This window comes from Delphinus delphis, chromosome 18, assembly GCF_949987515.2.
Source record: "Delphinus delphis chromosome 18, mDelDel1.2, whole genome shotgun sequence".
Lineage (NCBI taxonomy): Eukaryota > Metazoa > Chordata > Mammalia > Artiodactyla > Delphinidae > Delphinus > Delphinus delphis.
Window position 1 is genome coordinate 620306 of NC_082700.1, and position 26422 is coordinate 646727.

At 42.5% G+C, this 26422-nt stretch overlaps 3 protein-coding genes across 6 annotated transcripts in view; 1 reads left to right on the plus strand and 2 right to left on the minus strand.

The window, feature by feature from the left end:
- LOC132413528 (zinc finger MYM-type protein 5) overlaps window positions 1-18478 on the minus strand; it is a 32846-nt gene extending 14368 nt beyond the window's left edge. The window contains exons 1-5 of one of the 2 annotated variants that reach the window (XM_059995568.1): window positions 18345-18478; window positions 17644-17712; window positions 11628-11983; window positions 10444-10933; window positions 10112-10205 (exon numbers count right to left, since the gene is read on the minus strand). In XM_059995568.1, the coding sequence (XP_059851551.1) occupies window positions 10112-10205; window positions 10444-10854 (505 nt within the window). In that variant the 5' untranslated portion in view covers window positions 10855-10933; window positions 11628-11983; window positions 17644-17712; window positions 18345-18478. The remainder of the gene's footprint in view (window positions 1-10111; window positions 10206-10443; window positions 10934-11627; window positions 11984-17643; window positions 17713-18344) is intronic. The other variant, XM_059995567.1, reaches the window with a different exon arrangement.
- A 520-nt stretch (window positions 18479-18998) lies between these two features.
- Window positions 18999-20823, plus strand: LOC132413529 (uncharacterized). The gene is made up of 2 exons (XM_059995569.1): window positions 18999-19644; window positions 19928-20823. Exons 1-2 carry the CDS (start codon window positions 19131-19133, stop codon window positions 19930-19932), a joined length of 519 nt encoding a protein of 172 aa, XP_059851552.1. The 5' UTR covers window positions 18999-19130; the 3' UTR covers window positions 19933-20823.
- Window positions 20824-24554: 3731 nt separating this feature from the next.
- Window positions 24555-26422, minus strand: part of LOC132413533 (opioid growth factor receptor-like) — a 52184-nt gene continuing 50316 nt past the window's right edge. For 2 of the 3 annotated variants that reach the window (XM_069540034.1, XM_069540032.1), the window contains one exon: window positions 24555-24620. The gene's annotated coding sequence lies outside the window, so the exon portion shown is untranslated. The remainder of the gene's footprint in view (window positions 24621-26422) is intronic. The other variant, XM_069540033.1, reaches the window with a different exon arrangement.

Genomic DNA, 26422 nt, shown 5'->3' on the forward strand with positions numbered 1-26422 from the left:
AGTCTGGTGTATGATACCCATTTTCATAACAGCTTTCCCCCTAACATTTTATTATGAAAAATTTAAAGCATATAAAGCTGAAAGAATTTTACTGTGAAAAATATGTCCATCATATAGATTCTATACTATTTTACTTTTTGCTTTATCACGTTTTCTATTTATTCACCCCGCTAAATAATCTATCTTCTCTATGTATTTCAAGTAATTTGTAGATACTAGTGCACTTCCCTCCAAAATACTTGCAAGTACATGTAATTTAGACATAGCATCTTAAGGCAACTCTGTCTACAATTACCTGCCAGCCTTCTAGACTATTTCCCAGGCATTAGTGTAGGTGGTGGATTACACAGGAGACCCAGCTTTCCTACCTTCACACGGGGACTCCATCGTATATTACTGTTAGCTTCAAAATGGTACAATATTATGTACAGGTAATAGTGCCTCTCAAACCTTAACATGCATACGATCACTTGGGAATCTTGTTTAAACAGAGATTCTAAATCAGTAAGTCTAGGGAGGGGCCTGAGATTCTGCATTTCTAACTACCTCTTGAGTAATGTTGAAGCTTTGAGAAACAATGCCCGAGAGCACTGAATTATTCTGTCATCTCTCTTCAAAAATAGCTTTTGTCGTTAGGTAAAGGTCTATGGCCCCTCCACCTATTATAGCTCTAAGCGCCTCTCATAATACTACCAACACTAACAACTCTGTTTTCACTTCTAAATTCCTACCCATTGCTGCTTCTAATTTTGTCCTTTTCCAGATATTTTTATCTTAACAGGCAAAACCAAAACAGAACAAGTAACCAAAGGAATTCTTTCACTCCGCAGAAAGATACGCTGGCAAATATGAAGTATATACCATAAAGTTTTGTTTTTGTTTTTATTTTGGCCGCGTCACGCAGCTTGTGAGATCTTAGTTCCCTGACCAGGGATTGACCCTGGCCCCACAGCAGTGAAAGTGTGAAGTCCTAACCACTGGACCACCAGGGAATTCTCTGGGCTTTTTTTTTTTTTTTTGCAGTACGCGGGCCTCTCACTGTTGTGGCCTCTCCCGTTGTGGCGCACAGGCTCCGGACGTGCAGGCTCAGCGGCCATGGCTCACGGGCCCAGCCACTCTGCGGCATGTGGGATCCTCCCGGACCGGGGCATGAACCCGTCCTCTGCATCGGCAGGTGGACTCTCAACCACTGCGCCACCAGGGAAGCCCTGGGCTTTTTAATTTTGTACACTTACCCATACTTAAAGGGGATAGAGTTATATATAATTATGTAAAGTGAGACATCAACTATACTGCTCAATAGATTCTGCAGGGTTTTTTTCACTTTAGCATTGGTGCATACATAAGTAAAGCAAATGTTTTCTTTGTTTATACTGCAACTATTGAATTTCTCCTAATTTCAAAGTTTCTTATTTCATCAAATTCTTATTTTATCGTGTTAGTTTCTACAGGCTAAATAAAACAGGGTCCCCAACCCCTGGGCCTGGGACCAGTAGCAGTCCAAACGAGCACAGCTTCACCTGCCACCCCCCATCCCCCCATCGCTTGCATCACCTCCTGGAACATCCTCCACCCCCCACCGTCCGTGGAAAAACTGTCTTCCACAAAACCAGTCCCTGGCACCAAAAAGGTTGGGGACTGCTAAAATAAAAGGTCTCTCAACCAAATTCTTCCATGCTCTATCCCCAGAATAAATTTTAAGAGAAGGGGCCCAGAAGGATTTAATCCAAATCCCTCCTTATATGCAAGGAAAATTAAGGCCTAGAAGCTAGAGGTGATTTGCCCAGAATTCCAGTAAGTACCAGACCCACTATTTGAGTTTTAGATATTCTTTTTTATTTTATTTATTTACTTATTTTTTGGCTGCATCAGGTCCTAGTTGCGGCGTGCGGGCTCATTAGTTGCGGTGTGCGGGCTCTCTAGTTGTGGCGCGCAGGCTCCAGAGCTCGCGGGCTCAGTTGCCCCGCGGTATGTGGGATCTTAGTTCCCCGACCAGGGATCAAAGAGGCACCTCCTGCAATGCGAGACGGATTCTCAACCACTGGACCACAAGGGAAGTCCCAAGTTTTACAGATTCTTGATTTCTTCCTGCATCTAAACTCTTCTGCCTAAAGAACAACCTTTTAGTATTTCTTTAGTGTTGGTCTGCTAGTGAAGTTACTTCAGTGTCTCAGTGGGGTTTTTAGTTGTTAAAGAGTAACACATACACATGAAGTTTATAATCTTAAGTGCACAGCTCAATGACCATCTTCACAATGAATATGTACTTCTATGACCACCACCCAGATAAACACACAGAAAACTTCCAGGATTCTCATGTCTTTTCCACGCAGTCACTCCCCTCCTTTCCCACAAGCCATCCATATCCCCACTTCAAAGATAAGTTCTGCCTTATTTTGAACTTCGCCTATGAAATCACGTAGTATGTACCCTCGTCTCAACATCTCATCTGTTTCACTCACACTGAAGGTAGTCGTCGTTCATCTGTTTCCATTGTTGAGTATTCCATTGTGTGGCTGATACTATTTATCACTCTACTGCTGATGACATTTCGATTGCTTCCAATTTTTTTTTGGTGGGGGGACATCAGAGGTTTATTGGGTAAGGGCTATTGGGTTTATTGCCCACAGCAAAAGTTCCTGGAGCAACACCCCACTGTGTACAACAGACAGGAGGCAGGACATGGGACCAGTCTTTGCTACTCAGGGGAGAAGGAGGCTACCATCTACAGGCGGATGATTGCTTCCAATTTTTGACTATGATTTCTCTACATGTCTCTTAAGGGTCTCTTGCGTATTTATCCTGCTCAGAATTTGTAAAGGTTCTCGAATTCAAGGGTTGATGTTTTTCTCCATTTTAGAAAATCCTCAGTTACACCTCTTCTGCCTCATTTCTTTTTTCCTCTTTCTGGGACATTAATTACATGTCCTTTTCATCAAATGTCCTAAGTCTCTTACATTCTTTTCTGTATGTCCCCCTTTTGGTTCTGACTCAGTCTAGATAATACTCTGATACATATTCCAGTTCATTCACACTCTCTTCAGCTGTGCCAAACCTACAGTTAAAATGTAGACTGTCTGATACTCCTAGTACCTGCACCCCTTGTGGATTCATTTCTATTGTCTGCTTTTTCTCTTATTTCATTACATGGCCTGCCTCCTCATATCCCTAATAGTTTTACATGAAAAACTGAAAAAAAAAAAACTGAGACTCTGGATTATGTTAGCATCCCCAATCCAAAAGTCGATATATATATATTTTAAATCAGTGTCCGTCTTTGTTGGCCCCTGTGAGTCTGTTGCAAGTTCCCCTTAGATTCTTAGCAGCCTTTTCTGGAACTGAACACATACCCGTTAGAGAAAAGCAACCCCAAGTAAGAGATGACTCCTCTGAGGCTCCTTCTCAGATATGAGAAACATTTTTTTAGTGTATTTGTAGCTCTGTGATGCTTTCGATATTTTATATGTTTTGTCTCCCTGTCCCCCATTATTCTCTGCAGGAAGGACAGGAGTTACCTATCGATTATTAAAGTCTATTATTATCAGAAGAAGAACTTCCTAGAATCAGTATCATAGCCAGAAATGTTTATAATCCAACAAAAATACAACACAGATGCAAGAACAATTTCTAAGTCTGAGTATTTTCTTTGATGAAATTTTGCTGTTTACATAAAGATACATGATGGCTGAAGAACTTTCACTGAAATACAGTCTACCCTAGAGGTTAAAGAAAAGATTAAATGACTCAAAGGTCCATTCTAATGGACATGATCTTATTTTCATAAGATATTACACAGTTTTATTTGTACTTTATGCAGAGCCATAATTTTATAGGATAAAATTTGAACCCTTAAGCCCTAGATTCAAATATAACTCAACTCCAGAAATCCTCATCTTGCTCTTATTTTTTTTTCTTTTTTCTGTGCTGGAAATCCTTCATTCTATAGAAGTGGGAAGCACACAGCAACTAAAGTAAGATACTCTGGGGGAGCTCTGACTCTAAATAATGACAACAATTACAATAGTAATACAATGGTCACCATATTATTCTGTAAGTCTTCTGGTAAATTGGTTAATTTTACAAAAGCTGACAGCAAGCAAAAACAAAATTTAGGGTTAATACTAAAATTAGACAGCTTTCACTATGCTACATCCAACTTAAACAAAGAGTGAAAAGAGCAACAACAAGAAGACAGTCCTGGGGCTTCCCTGGTGGTGCAGTGGTTAAGAATCTGCCTGCCAATGCAGGGGACACGGGTTCCAGCCCTGGTCCGGGAGGATCCCACATGCTGCGGAGGAACTAGGCCAGTGTGCCACAACTGCTTAGCCTGCACTATAGAGCCCATGAGCCACAACTACTGAGCCCACACGCCACAACTACTGAAGCCTGTGCCCGTGCTCCGCAACAAGAGAGGCCACCGCAATGAGAAGCCCGTGCACCGCAACGAAGAGCAGCCCCCGCTCACTGCAACTAGAGAAAGCCCGCAGGCAGCAACGAAGACCCAACGCAGCCAAAAATAAATAAATAAATAAATAAATAAATAAATAAACTCCTTTTTGACAAGTGACTCCACCTTTCAGAAAGCTTCAGACACATCTTCACCATCACTCTTTACCTGACAACTCTGTAGACCCTCTTTTTAGAATTCTGGGCCAAATGGTATTATTTAAAGGATAGGGCCTCCCTGGTGGCGCGGTGGTTAAGAATCCACCTGTCAATGCAGGGGACATGGGTTCGAGCCCTGGTCCGGGAAGATCTCACATGCCGTGGAGCAACTAAGCCCGTGCGCCACAACTACTGAGCCTGAGCTCTAGAGCCTGCGAGCCACAACTCGAGCCCCACACGCCTAGAGCCGATGCTCTACAACAGAAGAAGCCACCACAATGAGAAGCCTGCGCACAGCAACGAAGACCCAACTCAGCCATAAATAAATAAATAGATTTATTTAAAAAAATAATAATAAAATAAATAAAGGATATAATTCTGTAACTTTTTTCCCCCGAAATAGAACTTTAGAGAACCCAGGAACACTGTAAATTCATCCACACTTCAAAGATAACAGAAATTCACTGCCACAGCACAAACAAAATAGTTTAAATGTAGTTAAGAACGTCTTCATATATATGAATGAATGTCAGGGGAGTCCTTTAATGCTTTTTGTCTGTTACTTTTTAAAATCATTGATACCTCACGGCATGAGAAAATTATCACTGTAATATAAAATACAGTTTTGAATTAATGAGATAAAAGGATGACAAGAATAAAAATACATCCAAGAGCAGTCAAAACTACTTTCAAACAACTTTTGCTAGTCTCAATTATGTCCACAATTTGAGTGGAGCAACAGTATAGCATCTAACTACAGTATGATTTTTTACAGTTAAGTATCAGTCTATGTGCTATGCCTTTAAATTGATCCACTTCATCATTCAATACACAACTTCAATTTACTCCAGAAGGTGAAAAACGGTCAAGGCTGAAACATAAAAGAAATACATGGCAAGCCTTCTGGTTTTAACTTCACTTAAGAGCTTATATGTACATAAGATGTAATTCATGCTTGTAAAAATATACATGTAAAATTTAGGAAATAATTACAAAACAAAAAATAAGTGAAAAAAAATAAGAGTGAAAGAAACAAATCAATTACACTGCAATAAAAAATTTTAAAAAGAAGAGTGAAAGAAACAGAGATCCAAAAGAATGATTTTCAATGGACATTATTTCAAGTCTTCAACATCATCTTCAACCGCTTTTAAGCTTAACACATCACTCAATACAGAAATCACAAGTTTTTTATATTATTTTTCAGGTTTCACTCAATTAATAAACAAAAGATGTACACAGTAATAAGTAGATGACAAACATAAATGAACAAATTCATAAAATGTCTGCAAAAGTATTTTTAAAAGTTCAATGATCATTAAGAGGATATCACCTCTAAATGATCAGTTTAGCAAACATTAATAATACTCCTACCCCTGAGGAGAGCTTACAATATTATAACAACAAAAAAAAACACCGTAATTTTTTGGTGAGGACCATTCTGTATTAACCATGAAAAGCTTTAAAAATATGTTGACATCTGACTTGGCAATTTCACCTACAGAAACTTTTCACTAGAAAATATGTGTGACAAACTTAGAGATATTCATGAGAAACCTGTTTATAACTGCAAAGACTAAGACACAAGCTATTAAATAAATTATGAACATAAAAAGCTTACTATATTTGACATAAGCGAATACGCTAAATGATGAAATGTCAAATGCTTCCCCTCCACCCCAGGTCAAGAACAAGACAACAGAAGGCGCTTTCACTGCTGAGTGCCTGGGGTTCAATCCCTGGTTAGGGAACCAAGATCTTGCAAGCTGCGAGGCATGGTCAACAAAAAAAAGAACAAGACAAGACTTTATACTCCGATCACTTCTATTCAACATTACATAAGAAATAAAAGGGGATCTGCCAGGCCAAACTATTTCCATAATAAAACTAAGATTATGTGCCTTTTTCATCGTGTTGGCATCTGCACTAATGGGGCAGAAGCAATGATGTTAGGTAAAACTGCTGGCAGTGGAACCAAACTGTACTAGTAAAATTTTCTTCACTACCAGGCACTTGCACAAAAGAAAGAAAAGTAGCACCTGTACTTCCTATTGTTCTTCCAACAACAACTGGTCAACACAATTCTGATGCTATAACTACCTGGAGTCAGCACCAGCCCCCATTTTGAAGGCAGAGTCCACAAGACTGCCCTCACTTTACATGCCACCTAGACTTCTGGCCAACTGGCTGTAAATGTGGGAGGTTCCTAAGGCCCCTTCAGATTTGATAATTTGCTAGAATGATTCAGAGAACTCAAGAAAGCTCTATACTTATGATCAGTTTTATTTAAAGGATACAAATCAGGACCAGCCAAATGAAGAGACATACGGGGTGAGGAAGGGTCCCAATGCCAGAGCTTCTGTGCCCTCTCTCTGAGGAAGCGGGTAGCATCACCCACCCGGCACAGATGAGTTTTTACTGGGTTTCATCGTGTGGGTGTGACTGGTGGGATTATTCGCTGCGTGTGACTGGACTCAATCTCCAGCCTCTCTCTCCTCCATGAAGGCTGGGCTGGCTCAAAGGCCCAACACTCAAATCACACGGTTGGTCTTTCTGGTGACCCTCAGCCTTAATCATTAGTTATTAGGAATCTGGTAAATTTCAAGGATTTATTCTCTCTCCCAAGAACCAGGGACAAAGGCCAGTGAAATTATTTATTATCCAACAGAAGTCCTTAGTGAAAAGGTAAAAATTAGTATTAATTTTACTAAATTTCAGCCTCTGACTACATATTAATACTCTGTATGATGAACAGGGAAGCATCCAAAAGCCACTTCTGTTTCATACCAAAGAACAATGAGAAAGAGTGGAAAAGCACTTGTAAAATTGTTGCACTGCAAGCTGAACTAGCCTTAAAGGAATGACAAAACAAACTGGTTATTGACATTTTCTTAAAATAAGCCTTTCACTTCAAAAAAATAACAGTATTTGTTGCCAGTGAGAAAATTTGAGCTTTCGAGTGAAAATCAGAGTCTTTGAAAACCTGCATCCACCACTGCTAGCGTGACAGCTTTCTAAGGTGTCAACATTTAGAAGACCTAGGTAACTCAGTGAATCAACACTTTCCAAATAATTAAAGCACAATGTTACCAAATCATACAAAGGTAAAATTCATTCAAAGATAAATGAATTTTAATGTAATAAAGCATGAAAAGTTCATTATATAGTTTCAGATTCCACACTGTAAGAACTTTTAAGAAACTACCACTTATCAAGTTTTGGTGCTGTGTCAAAAGGAAAAGGAAAAAACTATCCATAATTAACTAAAAAGGCTACTAAAATATTGTTCCATTCTACAGCCACGTATGTATGTGAGGCCAGATTTTCTTCTTATACTTCAAACAAAAGAAGATATTGCAACACATTCAATGTAGAACTAAATTTGAGGAGCTAGATATACCTTGCTGTTTTCTATCAAGCCAGACTTCCAAAAAATTTGTGGGGCTTTCCTGGTGGCGCAGTGGTTGAGAATCTGCCTGCTAATGCAGGGGACACGGGTTCAAGCCCTGGTCTGGGAAGATCTCACATGCCGCGGAGCAACTAGGCCAGTGAGCCACAACTACTGAGCCTGCACATCTGGAGCCTGTGCTCTGCAACAAGAGAGGCCATGATAGTGAGAGGCCCGCGCACCGCGATGAAGAGTGGCCCCCGCTCAATGCAACTAGAGAAAGCCCTCGCACAGAAACAAAGACCCAACACAGCCAAAAATAAATAAATAAATAAAATTTTAAAAATAAAATGCTTTATAAAAAAATTAAAAAAAAATTTCTGTAACTGTAACACATCACTTTTCACTAAATTTCTTTAGTGAAAGTAGTTATCTTTCACTAAAAATATGTCACATAATAATTTTGTTAAATGAATAAATACCTTTTAAATTTATGTTTTAATTTCTAATATGATAACAGATAAAAAACAAAACAAAAAACTTTGGGATCCTCAATCACTTCCAAGAGTGAAACTGAGACCAAAAAGTTTGAGAACTGTCCTATAGAAATTAATAAACAATACAAACGAAGACATTTAGTGTGTAGAGTTTCAATAGTAAAAAATGAAAAGCCATACAAATGCTTAAAAAGTAGAGGAATAAATATCTCAGACAAAGGAATATTTTATAGCCACTGAAACCTCTACTTTTAAAATGACATAACAGGGGCTTCCCTGGTGGCGCAGTGGTTGAGAGTCCGCCTGCCGATGCAGGGGACGCGGGTTCGTGCCCCGGTCCGGGAAGATCCCACATGCCGCGGAGCGGCTGGGCCCGTGAGCCATGGCTGCTGAGCCTGCGTGTCCAGAGCCTGTGCTCCGCAACGGGAGAGGCCACAACAGTGAGAGGCCCGCATACCGCAAATAAATAAATAAAATAAAATTTAGATTAAATAAATCAAGAGAACACAAAACTAAATACAATATGCTCTAAATTCTATTTTTAGAACCACAGAGGCACAAGACCGAAAGCAAACAAAACAACATTTTAAGTTGTCAGTCACTTCTACTTAGTAAGGTAGGTGACAGATACTATTTTCTTATTTCTAACTATGATTTCCTTCAAACGTTCTGTAATATTCTCATAACCAGAGAAAAAGATTAATTAAAAAAAATTTTTTAAGAAAAAAAATACTAGCATTCCATTAAAACAATCAGTGATTCGGTTCTTAGTTCTAATTACTTTCCAGTCCTTTCCTAAAATTCTAAGTTGGTCAATAGCTAAAAGCACTAAAATGACCCAAAACAAACAAACACAAACAAAAAACAAACAAAAACCTGAAAAAACAAACAGCACACCAGGTCATGAAAAATCCACAAAAAAGATTTGCTAAATTTTAAATAACTTTCATTATATTTTACCAGAACACAACTGGCCTCATAAGAGTCTTTAAAATACAGATATCTGATTTGGGACTTTCCTGGCGGTCCACTGGTTAAGACTCAATGCTTCCACTGCAGGGGTTCAATCCCTGGTCAGGGAACTAAGATCCTGTATGCCACGTGGTGCGGCCAAAAAATAGGGGAAAAAAACAAGTCTCTGATTTAAAGGTAAGAAAGTTTTCTAAATTTAAAATGAAGCAACTAATAAAATGCTGATTTAAAACCAAAAATCAGAGACAAGCAGTCTAAAAGTAAACACTTGAAAAGCAAAAATTGAAAGGTCAGATTATGTAATTACAAATTAAATAAAATTTAATTGTTATGTAATATTACTTTAATCCTTTAGTTCACTATCCATCTTTTTATTCTATGACTTTTACATTAAAATAAAGATGCTAGTAAACAAAGATGGAGGTAGTAGTTATGGGAGTTTTCAATTAAAACACTTCACATATAAATCACATTGGGTAAAATAGAGTAGACTGCACAGTTTTATTTAGCAAAAAATTCTATTTTAATATGAAAGTTGACAAAAAATATTTCACATATAGAATAAAATAGATATAGGTACTAAAAGTAACAGCCAAAAGTTTATTTACTTAGGGTGGAAAGAAAATATTTAGTATCACTTACTGCTTACCAGGATTGTGATGAGCTGTAAATCCTCCGTTCTGAAAAACGTCTCCTGCCACATTCATTCTACCAGGATTAAAAGGTCCTACTGCAGTCTTGGTCTGTGAAGTTAAAGACGGGGTGTATGTTTGCATATTAACACCAAAGTTACTCGACTGCAGTCCGTTAGCGACATCTCCCAAGCTGGTATTCTATAGTGATGTTATATTTGTAATCATTAAGTTCATATCTCGCCCATCATTCAGAGCTTAATACCTCTTTCTAAGGTTGTAACATTAGTAATATGAATTTCAGAGTCGATTCTGTAGTGATAACACCATTACCCATTCCAGCATTTACCTTACTTCTTGAAAGACTGGAAGTGGAGAAATCCAAATCTTTGGTTCTGTTTTTACTTCCAGGAAGTGCCCATTCAATAAAACTAGAAGAAATTGTCTTTTCCTTTCCATTTGTTTCCATGTCCTCTTCATCATCAATGACAATTGTCTCACTTATACTTCCCTTCTGAGAAGCCAAACCTCTTGAGGAAGGAAGAATTATGGAATAATTTCCTTGTAGCTTTTCATTTCTTGATGCAGCAAATATAAAATTTCTCTGATCAGCTATTATTGGAGCAGAACTTGAAGGAGGTTGTATAGATTCAATAAATACAACATCATCATCATCATCCTCTGCTGACGAGTTTCGAGATCTATTAACTAAAGGACTAGCTGGGTCACCAAATGCCATGTCCATGAAACTAGTTGCCATGGCTTTACTCCCTAATAAAACAGGAGTCTGTTCAGTCAAGTCTAATCCTCCCGCTGAACATTTATCTATGCCAAAGAACCTATAACAGAGAGAGAAGAGAAAAAAAAGTTCTAGTGTACTATGATCATTGCATTTTATTGCAATTAAATAGCACAAGTGAAATTTTAAATTATTTTATGTGATTTTATCTAAGTCCTTCCTTGAAACAGAAAATTGTTCAAAATAATTCCATCAATTACCAATAACTCAGGGTCCAAAAACAATCATTATACTAAATATACTTTTATCTACTAAAATGACTATGATATTGTCCAAACTCTATTTCCCTAGGGTCTTCTGTCATTGTTTTTCAAATTCTCTGCTTCCAACATTAAACCTTTCTGAATCTTTTTTTTTTTTTGTCCTTGTTGAGGAATCACCAGACACTATGCTATAGGTTTTTTATACAAAATTCTGAAAAACCCATGATGTAGATATAATTCAATTCATTTTACAGATTAGGAAACGAATCTGGGTAAGGCCAAATAGGACTCAAACTCAGGGCTCTAACTCTAGGCTCCAAATTCTTAGCCACTTTGTTTTATTCAGCAAACACCTCTGTGTACCTACTATGCACTAGAGAATGACAAACGAAAGGATCCAGCAGAGACATAGTTGGAAGAATCTGGAGAAGTGACCGACCAATGAAGCACAGCTCTGAAAGCAGATGAGAGAAGAGGAAGAGGAGGATGCGTGCACAGCTGGTAGTGAAACTGATCATGAACAAAAGTCACCTTTATCTCAAAAGCGAGAGGGGAAAAGGTAAGTGTATGGCTGTCCCTTGGTGTCCACGGAGGGACTGGTCCCAGGATATCCATGGATGCTCAAGTCCCACAGTTAGCCCTCCGAATCCAAGGTTCCATATCCGCAGATTCAACCAACCCTGGATCGTGCAGTACTATAGTATTTACTGAAAAAGATCTATGTGTAAGTGGATCCGTGCAGTCCAAACCCATGCTGTTCAAGGTTTTGTCCAGTTGTAATTAGAACGTATGTAAGTATGTAGAAATAATAGATGGAAAGCTGAGGTAAGTTTATACATCCTGGCTTCAATTTTCTTAGAAGCTCAAGACAGTGAAGGAGGTAGGATCTGTATGGGTGTTGAATAATAAAGAAAAGTCACTCATACAGCAGTCATCATTCAATTTTAAACATCTCATATTGAAATATACTAAGTAACATTCTATTCTAAAATTTTCCCAACTAATTTTAAGTGATAGTACTTACAGTCATACATTCTGTAATGTTTATTCTTAATAGGCGCTATGCCGTTAAATATAGCAATTCAGTAAATGCTTATAAAGGTGAGGCAGGAACTATTCTTTTTCCCATTTTACCCATCAGGAAACTAAGACTCAGAAGATAAGAAGATAAGTAATCCACCTGGCCCGCCCAAGTCTCCACTGCTGGAAAGGGTAGAGTCAGGACTCAAATCCAAGAAATCTGACTCTATAATCTATTTCACAGCCACTACATTATGTGCAATTACTGTATACAATTTTTTAAAAAATTACTTGTTTTATTAAGATGAGTGAATTCATTAAAACAAAATCAACATTCAAATAACTCTAGTTCAAAGATAAATAACAAATCTAAGGAACCAGTTTAAAAGGGTTATAAAGGAAATACAAAAATTAGGATCATGGTTAACACTCATCCAGTAAGCTTATTATGTGGTTGATTTTCAGAGAAAAGAGGCAATAATTCAGCCTAAACTGAATTATGAAATGTAAGAGCTGTTATATACGAATTCTCTCTGTCCTTTCTGTATTTGAATAAACCTAGAACAAAAAAGAACAATTTCTGGAAAAGAGCTATAGCTGACTCCACAGTACCCTCTGGTGGCTGTTAGGCCCTATTTTAATCTTCCCAAAGGAAATAACAGAAAGAGCAATCTTTATGCTCAGCTCATTGTAGTCATCTATTTCTGATAAAAGATTTAAGTATTCACCTATTTTCAAATTCCAGATTGTAAAAAAATTAAAACCTAACCCTAACCACTACCAGAAGTCATTGTGTATATAATTTAACCATCAAACACTTTCTTAATTCCATAAACATAAGACTACAAAAAAGTTTTAACCATTTCTATAACATTATCTAAAAAGAGAAAAAGTTATAGTTTAGCTAAGACACTGAGCCAATTACCTCACTTCATTGAGTTTTACTTTTCTTTTCTTTTTTTTTTTTTAAGATGTTAGGGGGTAGGAGTTTTTTAATTAATTAATTAATTTTTGCTGTGTTGGGTCTACGTTTCTGTGCGTGGGCTTTCTCTAGTTGTGGCAAGCAGGGGCCTCTCTTCGTCGCGGTGCGCGGGCCTCTCACTATCGCAGCCTCTCTTGTTGTGGAGCACAGGCTCCAGACGCGCAGGCTCAGTAGTTGTGGCTCACGGGCCTAGTTGCTCCGCGGCATGTGGGATCTTCCCAGACCAGGGCTCGAACCCGTGTCCCCTGCATTAGCAGGCAGATTCTCAACCACTGCGCCACCAGGGAAGCCCGAGTTTTACTTTTCTAAACTATAAACTGCAAATGGGGATAAAAAGGACTCTGAGGTTTTAATTGTGATAAGTGAACTTGCAAGTCCCTAGTCTCTCTGCCTGGACATATTACAGAGTGCAAAAAATGTTAAATCCCTCTCCACTGAGAGGGTATTCAGACAAATACTTTGCCTACACCTTAGGATTTCAACAAATGTCTAGTTAATCTTAAATATTTACCTACTCTTCCTGGGGTATCTTATTCATCTACAACTATTTAATGTTTAATCGATCTTCATTTTGATGCAATGAAAATTAATATAAAATCAAAGGAAAATCCACACAGAGAAGTGCAGAATCTAATGGGCGTTCCCTGGTGGCCTAGTGGTTAGGATTCCAGGCTTTCATTGCTGTGGCCCACGGTTCAATCCCTGGTCGGGAAACTGAGATCTCACAAGCCTCCCAGTGCAGCCAAAAAAAAAGTTCTCCTAAGAACAGGAAGTTAGGCTGAAACCCCAGCAAGACTCTTAAATGCAAACTATCTCTAGGTTATGGGTAACAACCCTGCAAAGTTAAGAAAGTATTTAATTAGGGGTAAAAACAAGAGTTAACAGTAAAACAAAGACACAAATAAGGGTAGTTTGCCCTATTGTGTTTACTTTTAGTAACATCTCATAGCAGTTTTTATTTCCTAAAGGTTGCTACAATTATCTTTTTTTTCAAAAATTACGGTAAAATATATACAACATAAAATGCCATTTTAATCATTTTTAAGAGTGCAGTTCAGTGTTAGTTTTTTAAATATGTTTTTTTTTTTTTTGCGGTACGCGGGCCTCTCACTGTTGTGGCCTCTCCCGTTGCAGAGCACAGGCTCCGGACGCGCAGGCCCGGCGGCCATGGCTCACGGGCCCAGCCGCTCCGCGGCATGTGGGATCTTCCCGGACCGAGGCACAAACCCGTGTCCCCTGCATTGGCAGGCAGACTCTCAACCACTGCGCCACCAGGGAAGTCCCTTAAATATGGTTGTTTAAAGTTGTAAAAATTTCTGCTGAATTCTTAAGATATAACTGAGTATCATGAATTTTCCTGAGATCACCTTCTATTAAAAAAAAAACCAATTGAATAATTTAGTAGCCATTCAATATTCAATTATGTTTGTGTACAATTAAGTAAAACTTACATATTAAAATGAATCAGTTAAAAAAACAGCTGCTAAAATAGAAATGGTGAGATATTAATATGACAAGATTAGTATGTGATGAGAACGGTAAACTAACCTGCTCATGAGTCTTCAAATGTTAAAATCACCAAGAAAGTATTTTCAATTATTTAATTATTGCTTCAAAGGTTTATTTTTTGGCCACCTATAAGCACACCTATATTTTTGCGGCTCTATAAAAGATAAAGGATGCATGCTACAGCAACCTGTTGAACACTAATGAGTTTTATGACATGTTCTACAGCACCTCTGGACTTAATATTGTCACAGAACAGATCTTTCTTAATATTAAAATATTTATATATTTACCTAAAAATAATATCAATTCCAAAGCCAGCTTCATGATAGTGAGTATATACTACAAGCATTCCCATTTAAAATCAGAAACAAAATAAAAATGTATGATGATTCTGGAGGTTTTACTCACAAATGTAATGAAACAGGAAAAAAGAAAAATCAAATGAACAGTTATGACAAACAGCAAGAGAATTACTTAAGTGTCTAAATACAAAACTACTATCTAGAAATCAATAGCCTAGTAGGGATTAAGACTGTAGACTGATCACACACAACTAACTTCAATCCCTTCTAAAACCTCCATAACAACAGTAAAGTTCCTACTGACAAGGAAAAGAAAAACAAAAAGAAGAAACAAAAGGAACAAAATTTGATAAGCTAAAGAGCAGGTGGATAAGCAGTTAACCAACTCTGCTGAGATAGCCAAACTCTAAAATAGTGATGGAAAAGGCTGAGAAATATCCTGACTTATGCTCAGAATCTTCACGAGACTCAAAGCCTATAGCTCCAGATATCACGGGACTAAGGAGCAGGTGGCTAAAACAGGAGGATGTGAAATCCCAAATCTCTTCCCTCACTCTATTTTGGTGATGACAGGTCCTTCCCCACCCTGGCCCAAGTTCTAGACTTTTATTCTTTGGAGAGAATAGAACATAAGGTCTTTGTCTCAGGTTCACCAGACACTGGTGAATGCTTCAATAGCATGCATATGAAATGCCCCCTCTCTCACTTGATTTCCAGAGAGCTGGCATCCAGACTTCTATCTTGCAAGCAGCAGACTATTATTCCCTGGAAAACTTCTTTCTCAGAAACACTCCTTTCTGTGGAATTAGGAACACGAAAAAAGGAAAGACCTAAAAATAACGACTTTAAAGATTCTCCATCAACTGGCCAAAAAAGAACCATCCTACAGTGAAGCTCCAAGCTGAAAGTTCCATTCACTCTTCCAATCTATTCTCCATTTCCCAATTCTTAATCATGAGTAGACCTGTCAAGAACTATGAACTATCTGGAAAAAGCTTCTAATAAGAAAATTAGTTGTTAAAAGAGAGAAAAAAAAAAAAACACAAAGGAAAGAAGAAAAGGCAGGAAAAAGAAAACGTAAAATGAAAACCCACAAACTATTAGTACTCTAGACAGACACATGACAAGCAAAGACCATATAAAACTAATATTTCGAGTATAAAAAAGAGCTTTTGGAAATGAAAAGCTTAGCAGAAATGGAAAACTCAGTAAGATAAAGCGGAAGAAATATCAGGAAACAAAACAAAGATAAGAATTGCAGCCACCATTAACTGTGTGTGTGTGTGTGTGTGTGTGTGTGTGTGTGTGTGTGTCCCACATAACTTATGGGCTAGGCGGCGATTTACAATCTTCATAGCAATCGGGAAGACAGACACAATTTACTCACTTATAAAATGTGCATAATAAAAATGTATTTAATTGAATAAGATGTGCATCTATAAAGATGCATTTATTGACTCTTACTTAGTTTGCACTTGCCAAAGTAGTAAGAGAGCAGAGATGTAGAGATGTGAACCCCAATTTGGCTGGCACTAAACCTAGTCCTTTGCACACTGCGCTCAACTACGCTAGGAATACACTGCTGAGAAAGTGGCTTTTCTAAGTGGTAATACCTGAGTCAGTGACTTGATCTCCCGCCAGTCTTTAAGTCCCCGCTAGTTCCCTTTCCCTATGAAGGTCCCTCATAGCTCTAGCATCCTACCCACATCCCTTCATCTCACAAAACTATCAAGTAACGTGAAATATCAGCACTTCAGATACCCGATGAACATTACCCAGTTGAAACAATATCCATTCCTAAAAGCTGTCTAACTAATGAAGTGTGCTGCGACGCCTAACAGCCTATGTGCAAAGCCAAGTTTGTCAAGGATTTACAAGGGCAGAGGGAAGGCAGGAACACTACTATGAGAGATGCACTAATCACAGGTTTCTTTTTGATGACCAGTGGAAAACTGATCCAAAAGGACAAAATAGGCAGGACCTAAGACTATACAGAATCCCAGATAATACATGGAGAATCAGATTTAGAAAAAAACCACATCATTTTCAGACTCTTAATAAAATTATTGATTCAGGCAAGGATTGGTGTTAAAGCCATTAACTGAACAGCTGACAGAGCAATGGGCATTTTATTGCACCAAAGTGAACAGCACATAGGTTACTTCTTAGTAACAAGGAAACAACCCATTAACTTCATAATGGAGGCTGTCACTACCAATTCCGTGGTCAGTCTCAGAATCACGGCTAGGGTGAGAACTAGATTATCTCCTCTTTTTTTTTTTTTAAAGATTATCTCCTGACTTGACCCTGGCTAGAGAGCTGCCAGGGTGCGTAAACACAAATAAATCTTCCTCAAAGAGACGACAAACTCACACAGAAGTATCGCCTCCGTCGACCTAACAACAGTACATTCAGTAATTTTTCTTAATCCAGCGATGAAGAAAAAAATTATTTCTATCCATAAGAAGGCCAAAAAAAACCCCAAAGCTAACCAGAAAGCATTAAAAACGGAGCTACCTTTAACTCTTGTTTTAGAACCCTAGAGAATACAAGCGGTGTAAAATGTCAGCGCCCGCTCCCAGTGCGTTCCCAGGGTTCAGCCTGGCCTGGCTCTGGCGACAGGGCCCGCCCCAGAAACCCGCTGAAGGTAAGAGAAAGAAAGGCAAGCGCCACAGAGGCGCACCCTGGCGCGGCGCTCACGGTACTGGACAGAAACGCGGGGACAACTACTCACAGTGGCGGCGCGGTCCTCCTCAGCTTCAGACAAACGTCCACCAGACTGGCCTGAAGGCGATTCCTGGTCCTAGAACGAAGAATGACAAATGATTTAGTGCTAGCCAACCTGGACGCAGCACCGGCTCGTAACCACCAGCGAGACGGAGCAAAGGGACAAGAGGTCAAGGCGTCTCCGCGCTCTCCCCCCCTCCCCCAACGCAATGCCGCCGAGACGCCAGGTACAAACAGCAAGGCCCCGCCACGACCACAAGAGACTACACGGTCCCTATGAACAACAGGAGGGAGGTGGAGGGCGAGCGCAATCTGGACGCCAGCGGGGAATCCTAGCCCCCGATGCTGCCCACCCCCCGCCGTCCCCGTCGCGCCCGGACCCACTCGCGGGCAACTCGCGTCGCCGCGGGGCGGAAACCCCCGCACTGGCCCGGAGCCCGAGACCTGCCCGCTCCGCGTCCGCCATTAGAAACTCGCCCAGATAAACTGTGACGAGAAGACGCGGCGCGCCGCGGCCCCGGCGGCAGAGGAGGGGACCGGCGCGGGGGTTCCGCGCCCTCGCCGCCAAACTTGGGGACCTCGCGCCGTCGCCGCCGCCAGGACGGTGCGAGCGCTGCCCCGAGCACCCACGGAGGCGCCCCTCCCCACCGCCGCCGGCCCCCGCCCCGGGCGGCCCCGAGCGACCCCACCCGCCGGCGGCCGCCTCACCCGGCCCTCGCGGCCGCGCCAGCACCCCCGCAGCCCGCGGGCCGCCCGCCAAGGCGCCTGGGACATCAGCGGAGCCGCCGGCAGCCCGAGACGCCAACGCGCTAGCGGCGACGGCGGCCGCGCCGCGGGGCGCCTGTCCCGCGTCAGTGGGAGGCTCCGGGGGCCGCCCTCACCCATCTCCGCCTCCCGGCGCCTCCGCCTCCGCCTCCGGAGGCTGCGCCGCTCCCGGCCAACCCCACTGTCGGCGGTTCTGGGCTGGAGCCTAGGCGGAGACAAGCCTCACCCGGTTCTGGCTGCGGCTTCGCGGAACGAACCTCCCCGCCCCCAGACCCCGCGCCTTGGGCAACAAGCGCAACTCCGCTCCGTCCAGTCCCGGCTTTAGCGCTGGTGAGGAGGCGGACGCTGCGACTGCAGCGTCGCGGCGCGGCCCGGAAGGCCCCGCCCCCCACGCCCTCATTGGGGGCAGGGGAGGGCGGGCCGGGCGGCTCGGGCCCGCCCATTGGCTGCGCCCACCTGCCTCCAGGACCCCCCCTCGAGGGGGTGGTCCGACGCCCCGTCCATCAGGCGCAGGCCACACCCCCGCACCTCTATTCCACCCCCACCTCCTCCTTCCCGGCTCCACCCCGGCCCGACCCGTGAGAGTCGGGTCGCAGACGCGCGTGCCCGCTGCACCTGCCTCGGCTTGGCCCCAGGTGGCCCGAGGGCCTGAGCCGGGCCGCCTGCCCCCGCAGCGTCTGCCCCCGCAGCGTCTGCGAGGGACGCCGCCCGAGGATCGCCGCGGCCTCGATGTCCCCCACCCCCTCCCTGTCCAGTGTCTGGGAGCCCCGTGAGGGCCGAGCGGGCAGGGGCTGCGGTGACGCGGGCGGGAGCCGGGGGCCGAGAGGCCGGCGGCGGGGGTGCCCGCGCGCTCCGAAGGCTGGAAGCGCTCTCCCTCGCCTCAGCCTGGTGGGGAGGCGTCCCTCGCTCCCTTCATGGCTGCGGGAGGAGACGACGTCCTCCATCTTGTCGGGGCCGCGGGCGGAACTCGGGGCAACTCCGACTCGTCCCGGCCCAGGCTGGGTCCCGCCGCCCGGACGCGAGGACAGCGCCCTCTGCCGGCTCCACACCTGGCCCCGGCCGGCGCGACGGGGCCCGGCCCGGATGCCGCTCCCGCCTCCGCCAGCCAAGATGGAGGCGGCTGCGGGTCCACGAGCGGGGCGCCCGCCTGTCGGAAGGGCTGGGCCGGCCCCCGAGCCTCTGCCCTCGTCGGCCCCCAGGCGGACGAGGCCCCGGGCCGGCTCCGCGGCGGGAGGGAGCGCAGGTGCGGACCGGGCTGGGCCGGGTCGGGCGAGCTCCGACCAAGGAGCCACCTGGGCGGCGGGTCTCTGCTTTTGTTCGTCGTCTACCACCTATGTCCCGGGCGCACATCACGGGCTGTGCGGGTCCCGAGGTGTCACGTAGGAGGTGAGCGGGGAGGCGGCCCTGGCGGCAGGCGGTGGGACTGCAGCCGACACTGTTGGTTTTAATAGAAGTTGGTGAAACACCGTATGACCATGATTTCTGGAAATACGGCTAACATGATTTTCCTTCTTTTTTAAAAACAGATTGAGCCCCCTTTGATTATTTCTTCTGGAGACTGGTAAAGGCACGGGTTTACTGAGTGACAGACACAGATCAACGAAGACAAAAGCACTGTTAATGGATTGATGAGAGTCCCGTGTAATCTAAGTCCTGTGGTACTTACTGTACCGTCAAGACCATCTTGATTCAGAAAATGCAGAAACACCCTTCATGATAAAACCACTCAACTAACTAGGAAGAGAAGGAAACTACCACCACAGAATAAAAGTCATGTATGAAAAACCTCAGCTAACATCATTCTCAATGGTAAAGGACTGAAAGCTTTTCCTCTAGGAACGGGAACAAGGCAAGCATGCTACTTTCACCACTACTATTAAACATAGTACTGGAAGTTCTAACCAGAGCAATTAGGTAAGAAAAAGAAAGGAAAGATATCCAAATTGAAAAGGAAGAAGTAAAATGATCTCTCTTTGCAGATCATATAATCTTACATACACAAAACCCTAAAGACTCCAGAAAAAAAGCTTTTAGAACTAACAAATGGGGACTTGCCTGGTGGTCCAGTGGTAAAGGATCCACCTTACAATGCACGGATCGCGGGTTCCATCCCTGGTCAGGGAACTAAGATCCCACATACCGAGGGGCAACTACGCCTGCATGCCACAACTACTGAGCTTGTGCACCTCAACTAGAGAGCCTGTGTGCCACAAACTACATGTGCCTTGGAGCCTGCAGGCCACAACTAGAGAGAAGCCCCGCGCCCCACAATGAAGAGCCTGCATGCGGCAACAAAAGATGCTGCATGCCTCAACAAAGATCCCACGTGCCGCAACTAAGACCCAATGCAGCCAAAAATAAATTAAATAATTTTTTAAAAAACTAATAAATGAATTCAGCAGAGTAACAGAGTACGAACTCAAACCCCAAAAATCAGTTGCATTTCTGTACACTAACAGTGAACAACCTGTAAAGGATATTAAGAAAACAATTCCAGGGAATTCCCTGGCAGTCCAGTGGTTAGAACTTGACGCTTTCACTGTGGTCGCCTGGGTTCAATCCTGGGTCGGGGAACTAAGATCCCGCAAGTGGCACGGTGCAGCCAAAACAACAACAACAACAAAAATAATTCCATTTACAGTAGAATCAAAAAGAATAAAATACCTAACGAACATAATCAAGTAGATGAAAGACTCATACAATGAAAACTACAAAACATTGCTGAAGTAAATTTAAAAAGACATAAATAAATAGACATCCTATGGTCACGGATTGGAAGACTTAATATTGTTAAGATGTCAGTGTTACCCAAAGCAATCTGTAGATTTAATGCAATCTTTATCAAAATCTCAGTGACATTTTTACAGAAATAGAAAAATCCATTCTGAAATTCATATGGAGTCTCAAGGGACTCCAAAGTGTCAAAACAATCTTGGAAAAGAAGAAAGCTGGATGACTGACACTTCCTGACTTCAAAACTTACTATAAAAGTTCAGTAACCAGACTTCCCTGGTGGCGCAGTGGTTAAGAACCCACCTGCCAATGCAGGGGACACGGGTTCGAGCCCTGGTCCGGGAAGATCCCACATGCCACGGAGCAACTAAGCCCGTGCGCCACAACTACTGAGCCTGTGCTCTAGAGCCCGAGAGCCACAACTACTGAGACCCGCATGCCTAGAGCCTGTGCTCTGCAGCAAGAGAAACCACCGCAATGAGAAGCCCGTGCACCGCAATGAAGAGTAACCCCTGCTCTCTGCAACTAGAGAAAGCCTGCATGCAGCAATGAAAGATATTGCATGCCTCAACGAAGATCCCACATGCTGCAACTAAGACCCGACGCAGCCAAAAATAAATAAAAAAATTTTTAGAAATGACACAAATGAACCTATCTATGAAGGAGAAATAGAATCACAGACATAGAGAACAGACTGGTGGTTGCCAAGGGGGAGGGGGTTGAGGGAGGGATAGAGTGGGAGGTTGGTGTTAACAGATGTAAGCTTTTATATATAGAATGGATAAACAAAAAGGTCCTACTGTATAGCACAGAGAACTATATTCAATATCCTGTGATAAACCATAATGGAAAAGAATATTTAAAAAAACATATATATGTATAACTGAATCACCTTACTGTACAGAGTAATTAACAAAACATTGTAAATCAACATACTTCAATTAAAAAAACAAACAGAAAACAGTGTGACACTGGCACAAAGTTAGACATATAGAACAATGCAACAGAATCCAGAATCCAGAAATAAACTCAGTCATACATTGTCAATGATTTTTGACAAGGGTGCCAAGACCATTCAATGACAAAAGAAGAGTGTTTACAATAAATGGTGCTGGGAAAACCAGATATTCACATGCAGAAAAATGAAGCTAGACCATTACCCAACAACACATAGAAAATTAGCTCAAAATGGATCAAAACCTAAATGTAAGAGCTAAAACTCTTAGAAAACAACATTGTGTAAAAGCTTCACAATATTGATTTGGCAATCATTTCTTGGATATGACACCAAAAACACAGGTAACAAAAGATAAAGCAAACTGGACTTCATGAAAATTAAATTTGGGGGGCATCAAAAGACACTATCAACAGAGTAAAAAGGCAACTCACAGAAAGAGAGAAAATATTTGCAAATCATGTATCTGTGAGGGATTAATATCCAGAATATATAGAGAACTCCTGAAACTCAGTAGCAAAAAACAGCCCAATTATAAACTGGCAAAGGACATAAATAGACATTTCTCCAAAGAAGATATACAAGTTGCCAATAGCACATGACAGGATGCTCAATATCAGTAATCACTAGAGCACAGTAAATCAAAACTACAAGGAAGAATGTCAGGGTTCAATTTCTGATTCCACATCTAAGGCACTTGGAAGTTGCCACTTTGTCCTAAAAACAAATGAAAAGCTAAATAGACCGAAAAATCGACAACTCTACCAGGATCCATAAGTGAGTTGAGGACACAAGGCAAACCACATCCCTCAGGACTGGAGGAACAGACCGTCCAACACAGGGAGCCCTGGTTGGCCAGAGCAAGACCGGGAGTGGAACTGCCCATGGGAACCAGTGCTATGGTCGGAAAACCTGAAGAGTGGCTGGAGGCTCAGTGTGGATAATTTTTTTTTAATATTTATTTATTTTTATTTTTGGCTGCGTGGACTCTCTAGTTGTGGCGCGCGTGCTTAGTTGCCTGGCAACATGTGGGATCTTAGTTCCCCGAAAGAACCTGTGTCCCCTGTGTTGGAAGACAGCTTCTTAACCACTGGACCACCAGGGAAGTCCCTCAGTGTGGATAATTTTGAGAGTTAAAAAGCTGAAGAGGACCCAGTCGGGGAAGGGGGTGGGCACAGTTCTGTGAGTTTTACATCCAGGAGCTTGACCAGGTTCTTACAGTAAATATCAGGAAAAATCCCTTCTTGCTTCCTGCAGTGGGCAGGGAAAGGGAACTGTTTTGAAGCCAGAGCACACCGTTCTTTTTAACAACCTGCCCTCAGGAGAAACTATGTAACCAGAGCCTAACCTGACCTGGGGGAAAGGAAACACCCAGCTTCAGCCCCCTCTGGCCTCTCACCTGAGAGAAGGCAAATATCCAACTCCAGCCCACCCTGACCATCCTCTCCCGGGAAATGTGAAGAAATAAAACAACAGAAAACGCTTGTGAAGTTCACAGTCCCCAGTTCACAGGCTCCTTAAGACCAAGACCCAGTCATAGGGCTTTGGATGGCTTCCCCTCTCTCCCCACCTCATTACAAAGGGCCTAATCACAGCAGTTCCTTTCACCCAGCATATTATGTCTGGCAATCGAGACATATAAGGCATACCAAAAGGCAAAAGACAGGGGTAGGGACTTCCCTGATGGTCCAGTGGTTAAGACTCCGTGCTTCCAGACGTAGAGAATGAACTTGGGAAGGGTAAGCTAGGACGAAGCAAGAGAGGGGCATGGACATATATACACTATCAAATGTAAAATAGCTAGTGGGAAGAAGCCGCATAGCACAGGGAGATCAGCTCTGTGCTTTGTGACCACATAGAGGGGTGGGATAGGGAGGGTGGGAGGGAGACGCAAGAGGGAGGAGATATGAGGATATATGTGTGTGTATAGCTGATTCACTGTGTTATAAAGCAGAAACTAGCACACCATTGTAAAGCAATTATACTCCAATAAAGATGTGAAAAAAAAAAAAAGACTCCATGCTCCCAGTGGGGGCCGGGTTCAATCCCTAGTCAGGGGACTAGAACACACATGCCACAACTAAGATCCCGAGGGCCGCAACTAAGACCAGGCACAGCCAAATAAATAAATATTGGGAAAAAAAAAAGGGGTAAAGAAGGGCATTAATAAGTCGATTTTCCAAGAAGACTTACAGCTCTTAACGTGTACATTCTTCCCAAGCTCATATGGGTAGATCACTTTCTGGGTCATTGAACACACCTTAAATTTAAAAGAATAGAAATTCTACAGTGTCTGATCTTAGACCACAGTGTAATTAACCTAGAATTAAATAACAGAAAGATAACTGGAAAAATCCCCAAACAAACGGGGACTAAACAACACACTTTTAGATAACATGAGTCAAAGAAGAAATCCCAAAAGAAACTAAAGTATTTTGAACTAAATGAAAATGGAAATACAACTTACCAAAATTTGTGGGATACAGTGAACGTAGTACTTAGAGTGAAATTTATAGCACTGAACGCATATGCTGGAAAAGAAGAAAGATCTACAATTAGTCAAAGAAGTTTCCATCTAAGGAAACTAGAAAAAGAAAAGCACATTAAATAAAAAGTAAGCAGAAAACAAGAAATAAGAATTAGAGCAGAAACCAATTAAATTTGGGCATAACCTACTTGAAATAGACCAATTCCTTGAAAGACACAACCTGCCAAAACTCACACATGGAGAGACAGACAACCTGAATACTGTGTAATTAAAAAAAAAAAAACTTGAATAAAAGTTTTTAAAAAGTACACATGAGCCAACTTCAAATGGGTCTCACTAACTGTAGTAGACTGAATAATGTCTCCCAAAGATATCAGTTTCTAATCCCTGCAGTCTGTAACTGTTTCTTTATACGGCAAAGGTTTGCAAAAGTAATTGAATTAAGGGTCTTGAGTTAGGCAGATTATCGGAGAATCAGTGAGGGCCCTAAGTGCAGTCACATATATCCTTATACGAGGGATCCGTGTAAGATCTGACACACAGAGAGAAGAAAGCAACGTGACCATGGAGGTAAACGTTGGAATGCGGTGGCTCCAAGTGAAGGTGCGCGGTGCCCACCAGAAGCTGGAAGTGGTAAGGAATGGGTTTGGGCCTGAACCTGCAGAGGGAACGCAGCCCCGCCAACACCTCGCGTTTGGCCCGGTAAACTGATTTTGGACTTCTGTTATCCAAAACTATGAAATTATATATTTTTTAATTAAAAAGAACGCAATGATTATTCCCCCGTGTCTTTGGGTTGGAAACCCAGGTAGGACTTAGCTGAGTCCTCTGCTTCGGGGTCTCACGAGGCTACAGTTAGGGATCGGGGGCCGGGGAGGCTGCATTCTCACCTGTAGGCGTGACTGGGGAAGACCCCACTTCCAAGGTCATTCAGGCATTTACAGCATTCATTTTCCGAAGGCTGTCAGACTGAGGGCCCCAGCTTTTTGCTGGCTGTCAGCTAGAAGCTGTCTGGAAATCCTGGAGGTGGCCCACGAGTCCTGGCCATGTAGGTTCCCCCCAAATAAGCGCTCATTTCACTGAGCAAGCAAAGAGAATATCTCTGCAGTCTGCTAAGAGGGGTCCTTATATAATAATAATTAAGAGGGTAATATCCATCACCTCTGCCATGTGCCGCTGGTGAGGCTCGAGTCACACTAAAATCGTTTTCCACTAAAAAGCCCAGGCTCGGGGCTTCCCTGGTGGTGCAATGGTTGAGAGTCCGCCTGCCAATGCAGGGGACGTGGGTTCGTGCCCCGGTCCGGGAAGATCCCACATGCCGCGGAGCGGCTGGGCCCGTGAGCCGTGGCTGCTGAGCCTGCGCGTCCGGAGCCGCTGAGCCTGAGCGTCTGGAGCTCCGCAGCGGGAGAGGTCACAACAGTGAGAGGCCTGCATACCGCAAAAAAAAACACCACCACACACACTAAAAACCCCCCAAAAAACCCTCAGGCTCCCTGGAGAAATGACTGCATCAGGTGTGGGGCAGGAAATGTATCAGATGATCCTGGAACATCTTGTCATAACAGAGAGCAAGGAAACATGAAGGTTGACTCAGATCATAGCGAAAGGGCTTAGGAGCAAAGCTGAAATGACCAGGGTGACACATTATGACCATCAATAAATGATAACTACAGAGGATTAAAACCATCATGTATGTTTTAATCCCTGAGTTAATCACATCCTAATAAAATAATCCCTTAGAAGGATAATTGTAAAATAATTCATCATCTTGAAAACTGGTAACTAAAGAGAAATAATTGATTTTTTTTTCTGTAGAAACTATCTCAGAATTAGGAAATTACTAAT

Bases quoted from the DNA above. Each gene is read 5' to 3' on its own strand.
- LOC132413529 (XM_059995569.1), top strand. From the start codon at position 19,131: ATGTCCCCCACCCCCTCCCTGTCCAGTGTCTGGGAGCCCCGTGAGGGC.